This window comes from Ascaphus truei, chromosome 4, assembly GCF_040206685.1.
Source record: "Ascaphus truei isolate aAscTru1 chromosome 4, aAscTru1.hap1, whole genome shotgun sequence".
In the NCBI taxonomy this organism is placed as follows: Eukaryota; Metazoa; Chordata; class Amphibia; order Anura; family Ascaphidae; genus Ascaphus; species Ascaphus truei.
The window spans coordinates 46,921,341-46,940,187 of NC_134486.1; the positions used below are offsets into that span (position 1 = coordinate 46,921,341).

At 44.5% G+C, this 18,847-nt stretch overlaps 1 protein-coding gene across 6 annotated transcripts in view; it reads right to left on the bottom strand.

Annotated features, from left to right (window-relative positions):
- The window catches only part of HHAT (hedgehog acyltransferase), a 640,323-nt gene that overhangs the window by 247,677 nt on the left and 373,799 nt on the right, over positions 1 to 18,847 (bottom strand). For all 6 annotated transcript variants that reach the window (XM_075595711.1, XM_075595708.1, XM_075595707.1 and 3 more), the window contains one exon: positions 2,654 to 2,855. In XM_075595711.1, the coding sequence (XP_075451826.1) occupies positions 2,654 to 2,855 (202 nt within the window). The remainder of the gene's footprint in view (positions 1 to 2,653; positions 2,856 to 18,847) is intronic.

Here is an 18,847-nt window from a genome sequence, read left to right on the forward strand (position 1 = left end):
GAGTGCCCACCTAGAGAAACTCACTGCTGTTATCCAGAACTTTAATAATACAGAAGAGAACAAAAAAATAGCGATCCTCCTAGGAGAAGATGAAACCACAGCAGAACTGGCTGCACACTATATCAGCAACTGCCACAAGCTGAGAGACGTCCACTAACCCCCACACCCCTGTGTGAAACTGTTACCATATACCCTGCAATCATTATACCCTATCCCTAGTATTTGTGTAATTATTGTCCCCCACCCCCTATTATTCACGCTTTGGCAAAACTGAAATGTTCTTTTGTCATGCCAATAAAGCTAATTTGATTTGATTTGAGAGAGTGTGTTTCTGAGAGAGAGAGTGTGTGTGTCAGAGAGAGAGAGTGTGTCAGAGAGAGAAAGTGTGTCTGAGAGAGAATGTGTCTGAGAGAGAATGTGTCTGAGAGAGAGTGTGTCTGAGAGAGAGAGTGTGTCTGAGAGAGAGTGTGTCTGAGAGAGAGTGTGTCTGAGAGAGAGAGCGTGTGTCTGAGAGAGAGAGAGAGAGTCTGAGAGAGAGTCTGAGAGAGAGAGAGAGAGAGTCTGTGAGAGAGAGAGTCTGAGAGAGAGAGAGAGAGTCTGAGAGAGAGTCTGAGAGAGAGAGAGAGAGAGTCTGAGAGAGAGTCAGAGAGAGAGAGAGAGAGAGAGAGAGTCTGAGAGAGAGAGTCTGAGAGAGAGAGTCTGAGAGAGAGAGAGAGAGAGAGAGAGAGAGAGAGTCTGAGAGAGAGAGAGTCTGAGAGAGAGAGAGTCTGAGAGAAAGAGAGAGAGAGAGAGTCTGAGAGAGAGAGTCTGAGAGAGAGAGTCTGAGAGAGAGAGTCTGAGAGTGAGAGAGAGAGTCTGAGAGAGAGAGAGAGAGAGAGAGAGTCTGAGAGAGAGAGAGTCTGAGAGAGAGAGAGAGAGAGAGAGAGAGAGAGTCTGAGAGAGAGAGAGTCAGAGAGAGAGAGAGAGTCTGAGAGAGAGAGAGAGAGAGAGTCTGAGAGAGAGAGAGAGAGAGAGTCTGAGAGAGAGAGTCTGAGAGAGAGAGACTGAGAGAGAGAGAGAGAGAGTCTGAGAGAGAGAGAGAGAGAGAGTCTGAGAGAGAGAGTCTGAGAGTGAGAGAGAGAGAGTCTGAGAGAGAGAGTCTGAGAGAGAGAGTCTGAGAGAGAGAGAGAGAGAGAGAGAGAGTCTGTGAGAGAGAGAGAGAGAGTCTGAGAGAGAGAGAGAGAGTCTGAGAGAGAGAGAGAGAGAGAGAGAGAAAAAGAGTCTGAGAGAGAGAGAGTCAGAGAGAGTCAGAGATGCCAAGTGTCAGGAAGAAAACATTAATTTTATTGTTGTTCTTGTTCTTTTTTTTTATAGTGTACTTTTCGAAATAAACCTACGTTTCTATGAAAATTGAAGTTTTTGTTTTTTTGCGGCCCACCTAAACTTAAACCTTGTTTATTTGGCCCGTGTTAGCCTTTGAGTTTGACATGCTTGCCTTAGTGGCTAGCCGCTAAAGCAATGAAGGGGTTAAACCTGAGTACCTGTTTTTTGGGAGTAAGGAGATGGGTGACAGGGCTAGTTTCCCCAGGGTGGGTGGTTGGGCCTGCCGGGAAGGTTGCGGGAAGTTAACCCCTTCACTACCATAGCGGTGATAACTGTTTTGGTAAAGAAGGGGTTAACCACACCCACTACCCACCCGAGAGGGCTAACCACCCACCCTTGTGGCAACAACCCCCTTCACCCAATCCCGTCCCCCTTGAAACATTAAAATACAACAACCCTACTACCCACCTCCTCTATCCCCAACTTCCCCCCTCAACATAAACAATACAATAATGGGCAAAATTACTCTTATCCAGATCTGGATAATAGCTCATTTGTGGATTAAAAATAAAACATTATCCAGCTAGCATAAAGTAAATAAAAGTTCTACTTACCCCCACGAGGATGACCTATATTATTGTTTTAAATGTGAGTTTAATGGAGTTGGTTCAACAATCCTTATCTCTATATTAAATCAGTATTATGCGATATCGTATTTTCTCTTTTCTTTTTTTTTGAGCTGATATATATTAAAAAGAGTGAACGTTTATTAAGACATGATCCTACCCTGAATTCAATTTATGAGCATTCCAAAGCTGTATACAAAGATGCTGGTTTGGGAGGGTTCTTATTTTTCAAACATCCCCCCCACAAAAAATCCATATATGTTTTTGCACTATTATTGTATCCTGTTGGATATTAATTTTGGACCTCAAAGCTGCAGTGAGAGAAAAGGGGCCTTTGAAGTTTTTGTTTGTAGTTCATGCACTTATTTTTATTCACTTATTATATTGTAATTAGATTTGCACAAGTGCATGATTTTTTTATTGATTTTGCACTAGACAATTTATGCAGTTATTCCAATATCACATCAATTAATATAACTTCCTATTGGTCTGCTCTTGTTAGCACAGGTCTACATATTATTAATTTGATCCTCAATGTTGCATTAAAGGCTGCAGATTGATGTTTTCATATGCAATATATTAATTTATCTAAAAAAATAAATCAGTGGGAAGATGTCTAATGGCAAACACAGTTTGATAAATGTGGGTAATTGTCTTTAAGTTGTTAACTAAGAATTGGATTAAAATAACGAATTCCTTTGCAACATTACTGGGTTTGTACTTACAATTCTGTCTTGAACGGCTGAAGCAGAAAGTAGTTTTTTTACTCCACGTTCAGTAATTATTCCAATCCAGTTCAATGCTGCCCAGTACCAGAGATATCCAAGGGCCCCATGCCAGCAGCAAACAAATGTGAAAGTGAGGGCTGTGGACAACAGCATTCCAAACAACCCGCCATGGGATCCTCCCATTGGGATATAAATGTATCTGTAGGTGACAAGAACAAAACAAAACAAAGGTTCTATGTTACTCACTCATTACAAACTTCCATGTTACGTAGTTACAAGGTAACATAGTAGATGAGATTGAAAAATGATGTGTGCCGAGCATGCGCATTTTAAGTGAAATGTCTGTCTTTTGTCACACAAATTGTATTTGTGATGGTGATGTTATGAAATAAAAATCAAAAAAACAAGTTCAGTGACAAAACACAAAGAAGTGTGACTTAGAATGCATGTGCACAGCACCCACCTGTTTTAGCTATTTGCACTAATATATTTATACTAACTGTGAATTCCTTGTGTGTGTGTGGGGGTGGGGGGGCTGTGGGTGTGTGTATGTGTGTGTGACTGGGTGTGTGTGTGCTTCTTTGTGTGTGTGTGTGTGTGTGACTGTGTGTGTGTGTGTGTGACTGGGTGTGTGTGCTTCTTTGTGTGTGTGTGTGTGTGTGACTGTGTGTGTGTGTGCGACTGTGTGTGTGTGTGTGTGTGAGTGTGTGTGTGTGCGACTGTGTGTGTGTGTGCGTGTGTGCGTGTGTGTGTGTGTGTGCGTGTGTGTGTGTGTGTGTGTGTGTGTGTGTGTGTGTGTGTGTGACTCTCGGTGTGTGTGTGACTCTGGATGTGTGTGTGACTGGGTGTGTGTGTGTCTCTGCGTGTGTGTGGGTGACTGGGTGTGTATGTGACTGTGTGTGTGTGTGTGACTGGGTGTGTGTGTGTGACTGGGTGTGTGTGGGTGACTCTGGATGTGTGTGTGTGTGTGTGTGTGTGTGTGTGTGTGTGTGTGTGTGTGTGTGTGTGTGTGTGTGTGTGTGTGTGTGTGACTCTGGGCGTGTGTGTGACTCTGGGTGTCTGTGTGTGTATGTGTGTGTGTGTGTGTGTGACTGGGTGTGTATGTGACTCTGGATGTGTGTGTGACACTGGATGTGTGTGTGTGTAGCAGGTTTGTGTGTGTAGCAGGTTTTCATGTACCTGTGCGGGACAGGTCTATTAAGACCATTCTCCCTCCACTGTAGAGGTAAATGAGAGTTTTCACCGGTAGTGTTAGGACCTGCGTACTGGTCATGCCGTGACGTGGCTGCAGGCTAAACGCTTTGGCCAAAGGGTTTAACTAAATTACCCTTACTTATGAGAATACAATCATTTAAGTATTTTACTATGCATTTTCTGTCACTTTAGATGTAGCATTGGGTATTTTGTCTATTGTAGTAATAAAAGACAAGTAGAGGTCATATCTTATGTCTTTATTAAAGTGATTAAGGGAAGACGATCCAATGACTATGTCTATTAGACTTGGCTTTTGTCAATGATTCTTTATTGTCAGTACATATACTTGTGATATGATGGTACCCTCTTTTTCTCGTCCCCCCTTTCCTTTTGTACCCCTCAAGTGAAAATTCAATACAAAATACATGTACAAAAAACGGTTTTATTCCAGCAATGGGTAAGACGTTGCCTAAAACAAACCCAAGAATGAGTTTGAAATGAAAGTGCTTGAAAACACACTCTGCAGATGAAAGCAAAGGCACAGGGCGACAGGTGAATACAACTAAAGGGAAGATTTTCAAAGACTAGATTTTAAAAGTGCTAAGAAATTTCTTCTAGAAAACTGAAAGATTTTAAGCAACAGAGACAATTGTTTACTGTCTAGTTCCATATAAGTATTGATAGTATATATTGTAAGCACTTTGAGGGCAGTCAGGGCCCTCAACAGCTTTCCAGGGGCCCAGGACTAAAGTTTGCATCGGGGCCCCCAGTGTCGGCAGCCTTTTACACCCCCCTCTCTCACACACCTCCTCGCTCTCTCAACACCCCTCTATTCTACCCCTTCCCACACTCAACCCTCCCTCTTCCCCTCTCCCTCCCCCATCTCACTTTTTCCCTCCAGTTGTCCCAGCTCCCCCCACCACTGTCGGCTGTCGTGGCGGTAGTCTACTCCTCAGGTTAAAGAATCCTCTATAATAGTGCAAAATCCACAGGCAATAGTGACATTAGCCTCGCATAAGAAGGGGGGGGAATGAATATCTTGCCCACTATGCCTAATAAAGTTACTCTGCTGTACCCACAAACATACCTAGCATCTTCTATCACTCGTCACTGATTTCTATACCTTCCTTTTCTCAGTAATTCACAATAAACGGTAAACAATAGTGAAAAGTAGTTTAGTAGTAATTTCATTGCTTGGAGTGGTTGAAAGAGGTGTTGCTTTCCTTAATTTGAAAGTGCCTGCCCCCCAAAATTAGACTTGGAGCTCTACATGTCTAATACTTCTCTGCATAGATTATAGAACTACTGCCTATACTGTAAATACATATATAATTATTATTTTACATCCAACAATTAAAATCAGTGACTAATCGTGGACTCAGATGTATTTCTATAAATCCTCAATTTGACTGGAGAAAAACCTGTTTTAAAGCTTTCTTAAAAAGTACGTGTTCTGCAGTCAGTATACTGCAGTTTCTAAACTGGCAAAGCTCCAGGCATTTACAGAAAAGTGAAGAGTTGCAATAAAGAAATCTGCATACATAATTTAGTACTACCCTACTAAATGCTTTGCAGATCTCCAATGATTTCAGCAATAGTGACTGCGTCACAAAACTATTTTGAAAACGAATATGATCCATCAGGATGGGACTGATATTTACTAATGAAAAGCACCAGGGCTGGGGTAAGTAAACACCGATAAGGGTAAAAATGTGTTAAAGAAAAAAAATATATGCATTATTTTTCAAAGTCAATTAATTAAAATGTTATATCATAAAATATCACGTTTTAGTGATGCGTTATTTTGGTGTTAAATTCAATGGACAGCATGTATGTTAGTATGATACAGTATATATATGTGTGATTCATCAAAAGTTGATGAGCTGCATGAAGTAATTCATCCATTTAAATATCACAAAAAAATAGCACCTGCTTTGGGGAGCTTTAGCGCTCTCATGCTGATGGCAACGGAGGCGTTCCAACCATGGCCGCAGGAGTAGGAAGGAGTGTTTCAGAGAAAGAGAATGAGACAAAGCATGTCACACGCGGGCAGTGAAAGAGACAGGGGGAAGAGAGTAAAGACAGAGGAGGAGGTGACAAATCGGGGTCAGAGTATTCAGAGAAAACCCTGGCAGGATTGAGTGAGGAGAAACTGGTACAAAGATACTGTGTCAGCAGAAATGCTATATTGGTTCTCTATGAAGAGCTGAGTGCAGACTTGAATCCACTGGCTGACAGAAGAAATGCCATTACTGACCTGACCAAGCCGCTCTGCACAGTCGTGTTTTTGCCTCTGTGCGGGCTCTTGTTGACAGAATATTATAACTACAGTAAAATTATTGTGGTGGTTCAGCCATGTACTTCATGCCCTGAAAAGACATGCATTTCCTTGAGAGGACAACATGGCAGGACCAGAAGTTAGGCTTGTACCGCATAGCCTTAAAGTGATGGGTGCATTAGATTGCACGCACTTTGCTCTAGCACCAGCTTGTGAACCAGAGTAAATATTAATTAACTGGAGACAATTCCATTCTCTAAATATACATTTAGTGTGTGCTTTACACAAGCATATTCAGAATGTGCAACTGGGTTCCCATGGTACTCCCATAACTCCCATATTGAAGGCAACCTTGGCTTTTCAGGCCAGTGGCTAATCCAAGTACTCCAGCAGAGCACTTTTATAATGAGGGGTACCTATCCACTCGCTCCGTCATTGTGCAAACAGTTGGACTGTTACAAAGTCCGTTCAGGTGTCTGATTAAGTCAGATGGTGTGCTACAATGTGCACCTGCATAAGTGGCTAAAACTGTGGTTGCTGGCTGCATTGTATATAACATAGCACTAACATCAGGTAATACAGATGAGAATCTGGAGGATGACCCTCTGGTTCCACCTGCTGGAGTACAGGAGAGCACTACGAGTGTGAGCCAAGTGTCGCATAGTTTCCTCCGAGAAACTTATGTAAGTACCTTTTCATATGCCTTGTTAATTGTTTGCATCTAAGCCCTTTCACTTCAAGAGTGGACTGCTACTCATTGTGGCTCAATGTGTTGTAGGCCCTTTCTGTGAGTGAAAGGGTTAATTGAAATTCTTTACAGTGCTGGATGTTACTTGGGAACACTCCCATAGTGTTCAAAGCTTCTGCAGTGTCCTACCAGTGCCTGCTCTTCACTCCCATTGCAGCTCTGTCTCTTCCTCCTAGCAGCACTGTCAGTGTACAGTATGTAATGAAAATGGAGACGTATAAAGCTTTCAGCATGTAAGGCACTATCGTGAGCGTTAACAACTCATGCAAGATTTAAATCCCCTAGTGCAAAACAAAAAACAAAAAAAAGGAAAAAACACAGATGACTAATAAATTACTCTCAATGAAGCAATAACAATGTGGAAATATATATATTGGTAATAGAAACTAAGGTGGCTGTACAGTATATTATTGTGGGATAATAAAAATACCTGAAAGATAAAAAATCACATAATAAAATAAATGTCCAAAGTTCATGAATAAGAAGAAATAAAGAGATGGTATTGGATGATCTATAACCCAATTGCGGGTAAACCTTGATATTGATATACTGCTGCGGCCAGCTTTATTCTTACATTTACCTGTGGTTACCCGTGGCTTTTTTTCGGCTGGCGCCGAACTTGGCCGCGCGCCAGCCGCATCTTCCCGGCATCTTCCTTTCCCCCTTCCCCTCCCCTCGCGACCCCCTGGCTGCTCCGCCTCTGCACAACGCTGATTCTCCTGATGCACAACGCATCCCCCCCTTACCCTGCCTACCCCTTCAGCCTCCATCCATCTTCGGGGATGCCGGCGGAACCCTGGCACGCACCCTGGCACGCGTGACCGGCGCACCAGTGACGCGCGGCACACGTCAGAAAAAAAAACAAACCAGCCGTGTCTGCCCGCACATTGCGGTGGCGGCCGCAGGAGAATAAAGGCGGCCACCACTGTATGTGGATCCTGGCAGCTTCTTCCATGGGTTCAACAAACTGCCAGAAAGTATCTACAGTATTAGAAAAACGAAAAGAGAAAGAAGCGCCCGATCCTAGTGTAAAATCTAAGTACAAGGTTGTAATAACACAAACTAAGACAAATGCAAACTCACAATATGCCACAAAATAAAAAGCGTTGTATGAGCAAGCTCATGCACCAACATGTCCATGCCAGGCCGCCATCAGTAAGCTCCGTCGTGGAGTATATCCTTGTAAGACCTCCCTGCTGCTGGTGTCACCGTTTCTAGGACCCTCCGGCAACCCGAGATTGCAGCCTGTTGTTCCTGGTCTGTGAAAGTTCTTGTCATCTGAGAGCAACTCAGTGAACTTCCTCTCTTCCTCTCTGGCGTCTGCGCTGCTGGGCACTTCGCTTGACCACCGTAGCTTGCTAATATCACGTGACCCTACGCGTTTCTTGCGACACAGCGGATTTCATCAGGGGATGAAAAAAAAAAAGGAAGAATAAAGAATTCCAGGCACTGGAAGGGTGTTAAAACTGAGATAAGGAAGGTGAGAATTAGGGATGGGGGAGCGGGGGGGGGGAGGCTGTACATCCACAGCAGCACAGAGGGGGAAGAGGATGCTGGGGGGGGGGGGAGGTATGGGATGGCACAATGGCAGGGAGGACCATTACAACAAATTGGTTGTTATGTAATGGCAGGTCCTCTGGCTATTTCCGTTTTATTCATGATCTAAGATACCGCATATAGCCGCACGAAAAAGGCACTGACCAAACTGATTACAAAGGAATCGCAACTTAACAGTGACATCTACTTCCTTTCAGAATGCAAGAGAAGGAACTGGATACCAAATGGGCTGAAGATCAAAAACCCACTTGCAACAACACACAATTCCCATTACGCTGAAAAACTCTGCAAATGCACCAGTGAGAAACTGAGCAACAAACTGATCCATCAACTATATGGAAAAAAACAGGAATTAGAATGGCAAAAATGCACAATACTCCAAACCCTGCAATAGCAAAGCAGTGCAAATACCAACAAACTGGAAAAAGATATGCAAACTCTGCACAAGAGACTACAGTGAAACTTAATCAAGAAGAAACAGAAGAAACTACAACTCCTCTCTCAGTATGACTGCAGACCATGGACACAACATAAGGGATTTCAAACCAACAAAAAGCAGGACAACTACTTACAGCAAGAAACCCCAACTGACTTTCCAAGACAGATACACACCCTCAACCCAGAAGAATACACAGCCTGTCAATGAGTTATAAACCTGTCTGATTATAAACTCTCAAAACCCGAGACCTCAGTTCTCTCCAAGGGACTCACATTCTGTCCCACCACCAAACTGGATCAAATCCAATTGTACTCAGACCTAGAATAATTCTTCAGGAGACTACAACTGAAAGAATATTTCCACAAAAAAGAGAGCGCCCCCATAATTACAGAGTACAACAAGAAGAACACCAATTTCACATCACCAACAGGACGCAACGTCAAACTTGACGGCTACATACAGAACTTCGGATCGCGGGTTTCTTCACTAGCATCAGCACAGCAGAAAAAAACAATGTACAACTTATCCCCCATGGAGAGATCTGTAATCAAGGAACTGCGAAACAACCACAACATCACCATCAAACCAGCAGATAAAGGAGGTGCGGTGGTGCTTATGAACACAAATAAATACATAGAAGAAGGCAATAGACAACTCACAGACAACACCTACTACAAGAAACTCACGCATGATCCAACCCAGGAATATATACAAAGCAACTCATGAATATCATCAAGTCATTCCCTAACCACCTGCAACCACAATTGAAGCAACTAATACCTGACAACCCAGGAGATGGGATCTTTTACATGCTTCCCAAAATCCACAAACCAGGAAACCCCGGCAGACCTATTATAACAGGTATGGATACAGTCACTGAAAAAACAACAGGCTTAGTTGAGAATATCTTCAAACCTTTAGTTAGAAACACCAACAGCTTCATACAAGATACCACAGATTTTCTCAAACTTAAAAACATCAACCAACTACCATTCAACACACTGCTAGTTACCATGGATGTAGAATCCCTTTACAGCAACATCCCCCACAAGGATGGTATTGAGGCATGCTTGCAATTCCTTACAACATCTCCCCTGGATCAGAAATACAGCGCTGATGTAATTACCAAACTGATAGAATACATCCTCACACACAACAATTTCAGCTTCAACAAGGAAATGTACCTACAACTAATGGCACCGCAATATGCCAATCTTTTCATGGCAAATCTTGAACAAAGATTCCTAACTATATGCCCCCACAAACCCTACAAATACTACAGATACATTGATGACCTGTTTATAATATGGACAGAGGGTGAAGGAAACCTAAAACAATTCCTCGAGTCCCTGAACTCATTCCATCCATCAATTAAACTTAAAATGGATTATTCTGCAAACCTGGTAAACTTTCTAGACACAACAGTAATACTGAAAGATGGCAAACTACACACATCTGTATACAAGAAACCATCAGACAGATGCAGTTACCTCCACAACTCCAGCTTCCATCCCACTCATACAAAACAAGGTATCATACTGTGACAGGGTAAATAAAAGCCACCAGCTATATGCCTGGCAGACATATGTTTAGTCTGCAGTGCAGCAGTGGTGAGGTTAACTTCAGCTGGGAAGCTCATGGCAAATAGTTGAATCCCAGCTACCTAATCAAGATGTGTTAAAAACCCCAGGATGTGCACACATGCTGTTGGCTAGTCAGGAGAGAGTTACTGAAGAGATTACTGATATAAGGTCTGTTTGCAAAGTACATTTTTTTGATGAACTGTTGTGTCCTGCATGCTGAAGAAAACCTGTTTTGTTTGCATGCTAAAGAGAACCTTCTTTGTGTGCCATGCTGAAGATAAGCTATTTTGTTTTTTTCTGCTGAAGAAAAGCTATTTTGTTTTGTGTGCTGTATGTTTTAAGGCTGAATAAATAAGCCTTGTCAAGAGACCCCGCGTGTGTCGTTTCATGTACACTGTAACATATGGTGTCAGAAGTGCCGGGATTTTCAAAAGGCTCCTGCAGTAAAAGGGCCACACACACAAACAAGAATGAGAAAAAGAGTTTCTGTGCAAACAGACCAGACAGCAGGGACAGTTAATGCAGGAGCAGGCCCAACTATTGTTGCAGCAGCAAACCCAGCTCCTAACCCAGCAGCAGACCGCACAGGATGAGTGGATGGCCAAGCTGCTGACCCAATTCCAGGGGTCTGCCAGTCCAGAACTTGCAAACAAACCCCCGATACTCCTGAGGAAAATGGCTCCGAACGAGGATCCAGAGGCTTTTTTACTGACATTTGAAAGGGTTGCCGAAGCTCAGGGATGGGCTGCAGATCGCTGGGCAACTGCTTTGGCCCCGCTCCTCATAGGAGAAGCCCAGGCCTCATATCAGGGCCTCCCTGCAGATCAGGCAATGGACTGCCGACAAGTGAAAGCCGCCATACTGGATCGCTTAGATCTGACCCCAGAGACCTACCGGCAGCAGTTCCGGAACATGAAGTACACCGCTAAGATGAGACCCCAGGTCCTCGCTCAGCGGTAATTGGACTTGTGTACGCGCTGGATACAACCCGAGGAGTGCACTAAGGAGGCAATTCTTGGGCAGGTGGTTTTGGAACAATTCCTACAAATAATATCCGCTTCCGCACGCTCGTGGGCAAAAACGCCACGTGGCTGAAACCCTACCTTTGGCGGTCCGACTCGTGGAGAACTTCCTTGGGGCTGAGGAACAGGCGAGTGTCCTAGACCCGACAGGTCCGACCCCACCTGCGGACGCCCAAAGAGGGAGGTCAGATCAACGGGGAACCTACGGCCCGTCCACGCGCAACCGCCAAGTCCAACGGAAGGAGCAGTCGTTCCAGCAAGGGTGGAGTCCAAATGCTGGTCCCCGCCGAGACCCTCATCTCCTTCCTGACGTCGGCGCGTCGCAAAATGAGAGGAACTTCCGAGGACGTCGCCCACAAGACCCACCAGATGCCTGGTATCAGGTCCAGCGGAGCGCTATCCACGGACCCCTCCTGCGAGGGAACCCTCTCCATGTTCCGCCTGTGGAGAACAAGGCCACCGGCAGGTGGATTGTCGACAGATGGATTGTTCCTTCAACAGGACCGTCGCCTCGGCCTTCACCGGAGAAAATTACAAGCCCTGGCTACTTCCAGCCCAGGATGGGGGAAAAAACGTCCAGGCCCTTGTAGATTCGGGCTCTGGGAAAACTCTGGTCTTACAGGAACTGTTACCACCTAACGTGTGTTCTTTTGACTCCCCATGGAGTATAGAATGTAATCACGGCGATGTAAAACGGTATCCGACGGCCAAAATACGGCTACAGGAAAAAAGTCAGGAGGCCTACCTCGAAGTAGGAGTCGCTCCTTGGCTCCCTGCCCCCGTTGTGCTCGGCTGGGACTGGCCTTTCTTTTCGGACCTAATGGCTCCAGTCTCTCACGAGGAGTCTTATGCTATGGCTCAGGAGAACCCTGGCAAACTGTTCCCCTTCTCGGCAGACCTTTTTCCCAGTAGACACCGGGTTCAAAAGACTCGGAAGCAAAGACACTCTGAGAAACAGGACTGGTTGCTGAAATCTGGGTCTCAAGGTGACCATTCTAGTAGCCAGAGGTCACAAGTGATGGCTGGGGATGGCCAGAGGGAGGGGGATATGGGCCCTGGAGATTTACCAGACCTGTACCTCCCTGACTTTCGCCAGAAGCAAAGGGAAGACCCAGTCCTTGCTAGACAGTATGACAAGGTGGTGAAAATTGATGAGCAGATCTTAAATGCACAGGGGGTGATAGTATTCCCCCATTTTGAATTATCAAATGAAATCCTGTATAGGTGAGGATTCTGCAGGAAGCAGTGTGTCAGTGCACAGCCTTGTAATGATCAGGATGACAGCTTTGAAGTAAAAAGTTTTTCTTTATTTGGACACCATAGTGCAGACAGAAATGGAGGGTAGCTCTTACGCGTTTCACGCCTGTGTGGCGTAAGAGCTACCCTCCATTTCTGTCTGCACCATGGTGTCCAAATAAAGAAAAACTTTTTACTTCAAAGCTGTCATCCTGATCATTACAAGGCTGTGCACTGACACACTGCTTCCTGCAGAATCCTCACCTACTTACTGCCATTTCGGATGCACGCCTCAAGACAAGAAGAACGCAGGCTCTTTCATGTGAGTTTTACCCTTTATTTATACTGGAAGGTATATATTAGGTGGTTGCAAGCGTATGTGACATTGTCCCTATTAGGTGTGATGTGGTGGAGCTAATCATTCTCCATTCACAGCACCCCTAGGACTTTAATACATATGTCCAATACATTACGCTCACCTATATACCATTACTCACTCAAGTGTTATATGCCTGCTTCACTCTATCTTCAATCAAGAAATCCTATAAGGATGTTATGAAAACTGTTTCCTCTATGGTCATTAGAGCACTATTGATGAACTTTGTTCCGAAATCCTGTATAGGGTGAATAGGCAGACACAAACAGGGGAGGTCACCAGACAGATATTGGTTCCCAAGGCGTTTGTTAAATCTGTGTTCACTCTAGCCCATACTGTCCCTTGGGGTGGTCACCTGGGCAGGGATAAAACGTTGGACCGTATTTCATCCCGATTCTATTGGCCAGGGATGCATAGTGATATTGCTAAGTTATGTGCGGCATGTCCGGAGTGCCAGCTATGTAGTCCGAAGGGACAAAAACCAGACCCTTTGGTTCCTCTACCCTTGGTGTCAGTTCCCTTTGAGAGGATTGGGGTAGACTTGGTAGGACCTCTAGAACCTTCTGCGAAAGGGCACAGGTTTATTCTTGTAATAGTTGACTATGCAACAAGATATCCTGAGGCGTTCCCCCTGAGAACAGCAACGGCGAAGCAAGTAGCCAACAAGTTGTTGGAACTGTTCTCACGGGTTGGACTTCCCCAGGTTATGTTGACAGACCAAGGTACAAATTTTATGGCTAAACTGATGCAGGATGTCTTAAAATTACTAGAGGTCAAGTCTGTTCGGACATCGGTCTACCATCCACAGACTGACGGATTGGTGGAAAGATTTAACCGAACTCTAAAAGGGATGCTGAGGAAATTTGTAGATTCAGAGAAGAGAGCCTGGGATGAACTTCTCCCTTTTCTGCTGTTTGCAGTGCGGGAAGTTCCCCAGGCCTCCACTGGATTCTCTCCATTTGAACTGCTGTATGGCCGCCAACCCCTGGGTATCCTACACCTCCTAAAGGAGTCCTGGGAGGAACAGCGGTCCCCTTCTAAGAATTCCTTGCAATATGTACTAGACCTTAGGAAGCGCCTAGATGTGGTCGGCCATTTTGCTAGGGAGAATCTTAGATCAGCCCAGGACCGTCAGGAGAGACATTACAATCAGAATGCTCGCATGAGAGTGTTTCACCCGGGAGACCAGGTGATGTTGTTATTACCCAGTTACGAGAGTAAACTCCTGGCCAAATGGAAGGGCCCATTCGAAGTACTCCGCCGCACGGGTGATGTGGATTACGAGATCGCTCAACCAGGGTCAAGGAAGGGTAAACAAATTTACCATGTGAACTTGCTGAAATCCTGGAAGATGCAGCGGTCTCTATTCATCCACCCGGTGGAGGAGGAAACGGACTTGGGTCCTCAGCCTCCACGGGAGAACATCGTGGGTGACGATAAAATCCCAATGGGTAAACAGTTGTCCTCTGAACAAAAAGGGGACTTGTTAGCAATAATTACACAATTCCATGATGTTTTTTCTGATTTACCAGGGCAAACTAACTTAATTTCACATGCGATCGAGACAGCACCTGGGCTAAAAGTACGTTCCCGTCCTTATAGGTTGCCTGAAAGTCGTAGGGCCCTGGTAGAGAAGGAGGTACAAGAATTGTTACACTTAGGAGTGATTGAGGAATCATGCAGTGAGTGGTGTAGTCCATTAGTTATGGTCCCTAAACCCGATGGGAAGGTAAGATTCTGTGTGGACCTCCGAAAGGTCAATGCGGTATCCAAGTTTGATGCATATCCGATGCCAAGGGTGGACGAGTTAATTGACGCCCTTGGTAACGCGGAATATATATCCACGCTGGACTTAACAAAAGGATACTGGCAAATACCCTTAGAGGAAAAGTCGAAGTGCAAAACAGCCTTTGCCACTCCCATGGGTTTATACCAGTTTGTGACAATGCAATTTGGACTGCATGGAGCCCCAGCCACATTTCAGAGACTCATGGATAAGGTGCTGAGACCCCATAGGACTTATGCCGCGGCCTACCTAGATGACATTGTCATTTATAGTAAACACTGGCGGGCCCATCTAAATAGGCTGAAAGCGGTCCTCAAATCTCTAAGAGGCAGGGCTCACAGCCAACCCTAAGAAATGTACCTTGGGTAAGGCGAAAACCAAATACTTAGGGTATGCAGTGGGAGGTGGAAAAGTAAGGCCACTAGCCGACAAGTTAGTTGCCATGAAAGAAGTTCCGACCCCCCAAACAAAAATGCAGGTACGCTCTCTGCTGGGTTTAGCAGGATACTACCGGCGGTTCATTCCCAACTACTCGGAAGTGGCAGCCCCTTTAACAGACCTCACAAAAAAGTGTGCCCCTACACAAGTGGTATGGTCAAGGGAGTGTCAGAGAGCCTTTGAGGACATAAAAAGTTGTCTATCAGAGGGTCCCGTCCTTAGAAGCCCAGACTTCAACAGGCCTTTTGTAGTGCAAACGGATGCATCAGAGATAGGGCTAGGGGCAGTGTTGTCACAACAGTTTGAGGGAGTTGAACACCCTATCCTTTTCCTGAGTAGGAAATTGTTCCCGAGGGAAAAAAACTATTCAGTGATTGAGAAGGAGTGCCTCACAGTAAAGTGGGCAATCGAGGCTTTAAGGCATTACCTGGCAGGAGTCCATTTTACTCTGGTGACGGACTATGCTCCACTGAAGTGGTTAAATAGTATGAAAGATTCCAATGCTAGGTTAACTAGATGGTATATGGCCCTCCAACCCTTCTCATTTGAGATTCAGCACAGGCCAGGAAAAGAGAACGCAAATGCTGATTTCTTTTCTAGAGAAGGGGTGGATGGTCGGGCTTCAGCCGTGCGTAGCCCCAGCCACACACTAACAGGGGAGGAATGTGACAGGGTAAATAAAAGCCACCAGCTATATGCCTGGCAGACATATGTTTAGTCTGCAGTGCAGCAGTGGTGAGGTTAACTTTAGCTGGGAAGCTCATGACAATTAGTTGAATCCCAGCTGCCTAATCAAGGTGTGTTAAAAACCCCAGGATGTGCGCACATGCTGTTGTCTGGTCAGGAGACAGGAGTGAGTTACTGAAGAGATTACTGATATAAGGTCTGTTTGCAAAGTACATTTTTTTGATGAACTGTTGTATCCTGCATGCTGAAGAAAACCTGTTTTGTTTGCATGCTAAAGAGAACCTGCTTTGTTTGCCATGCTGAAGATAAGCTATTTTGTTTTTTCTGCTGAAGAAAAGCTATTTTGTTTTGTGTGCTGTATGTTTTAAGGCTGAATAAATAAGCCTTGTCAAGAGACCCCGCGTGTGTCGTTGCATGTATGCTGCAAACATACACAGCCAGGTTATAAGATACCACCGCATATGCTCTGACAATGAAGACAGAAACAGGCATCTCACAACCCTGACCGAATCGTTCAGACAGAAGGGATACAAACCAAAGACCATTGCCAGAACTATTACATCAGCACTAAAATCCCCATGAGAACACCTGCTACAATACAGACAGAGAGAACCTAACACACGCATACTACTAGTGGTCACATACAACCCTACCCTAGAGGGAATACGAAAAATAATCAAAGATCTGCAACCCATGCTGGAAGAGGATGTGACATTAAAAGAAATCTTTCCCAAACCTCCCATTCTTGCGTTCCGGCAACCACCAAACCTCAAACAGAAATGAGTCAACAGAAAACTTCACAACGAACTTAAAGACACTAATAATGGCACAAAACCGTGCAACAACAAACGCTGCAAACTCTGCAAACATATATGCCAAGATCCCACAGCCAGTCACAACAATAGAACACTCAATGTTAAAGGATCCTACAGCTGTACATCCAGGAACGTGGTGTATATGATTCAGTGCAACAAATGTGATCAAGGATGCTACATTAGGGAAACCAGCCAAAAACTTAAAGGAAGAATGAATATGCATAGACACTCTATACTCCACCACGAAGAAGGAAGATACTGCTCACCAGTGGGACTTCATTTCTCACTACCAGATCATTCCATAAATGATTTAAAAACCAAAATCCTCAATGGAATGTTCAAACGCACCCAAGAACGGAAAACATTTGAGCTCAGTATGATAAGACTTTTTGACACCAAAACAAGCGGACTTAATGCAGACATGGGGTTTCTGACACTCTATCATAATTTGTTGTAATGGTCCTCCCTGCCTATGTACCATCCCATACCTCCCCCCCCAGCATCCTCTTACCCCTCTGTGCTGCTGTGGATGTACAGCCCCCCCCCCCCCCCCCACCCCTAATTCTCACCTTCCTTATCTCAGTTTTAACACCCTTCCAGTGCCTGGAATTCTTTATTCTGCCTTTTTTTTTCTTTTCCAATCCCTGTCTAAGTCGTAGAAACCTTTGTACATCAGTATTGCTGACCTGAAGAAGAGAGGAAAACTCTCGAAAGCTTGTCCTATGACATAAATTAGAACTCATTTATTCTGCACTATCGCAACTGGACTAACACGGCTATTTCTGTGCTATATATATATATATATATATATATATATAAACACACAGTCCAGAAACAGGACACTCACTTTTCACAGTGTACTGTATATGTCATGCAGGGTGCATACGTCCATGTATTATAAAATAGAGAATTAAAGAACTGAAGGACAGGCATATGTAATACTCAATGTTTCGGCTCCCAACGGAGCCTTTTTCAACATCACCAAACAGTTAAGCAGTGACCATAAGACTCTCACCCTCACCCCCACTTGGTGACCCAAAATGAAGAAAATAAATACCTAGTGACATTACCCTCGACGCAAGTGGAGATGTGAAACCAAGTGGGGCCCATGGGGCATAAAACATAAAATGGAAGAGTATGAAAGCCTTGCACTGTAGGGTTAAGCATGATGCATAATACAAATACCAAATAGACCCACACTAGTGGGATTGGATACATTGCAATGGATGCGACAGTATACTGCATCAGTATGTATGTATGTCTTTATTTATATAGCGCCATAAATGTACATAGCGCTTCACAGCAGTAATACACGTGACAATCATAGCAATAACAAATAATAAAAATAACAGATCATGGGAATAAGTGCTTGAGACATAAAAGTAACATTTCAGACGGCGCATGCACAACGGCAGATAATATGGTTGTGTAACCTGAAAGCTCTGTGCCCCGCTTAAAGACAACGTTAAATAAAAACCTTTCAAAACCAGCAAAAACTCCCGAAAACAACGGTAAAAGGAATAGACACACTAAGGGATGTCCAAAAGAATTGCAAAAACCCTGAGGAAAAAGGGACTGCCTGATTACTTCAGCGGATCCAGGAAAGGGAAAGCGGACCCTCTAATGGCGCCAGCCTCAAATCAGGGCTCCGATACAGAGCATGCGGAGGAAGAAAGCGACAACCCAGAAATGTTACCGGTGCGGAGACGGGACTTCGACCGTCTCTATAATGACATGAAGACGTTATTTCAGGCTGAACTTAAGGAAATAAGAAAAGAAGTAGGCAACCTGGGGAAGAGAACCGGACAAATAGATACACAGCTGGATCTTACGACGAAAGCGACGAAGAAAAATGCAAAGAAAAACGCAGACTTAAAACAACAAATCAACGACCTAAGGGAGAAACAAGAGGATGCTGAGAACTGGGACCGGCGAAACAATATAAGGATTCGGGGAGTCCCAGAAGCTACGGGAGACTGCGAAGCCTTTGTGGCTAGATGGCTGGAAAATCTTCTCCCTGACACCCCCAAGG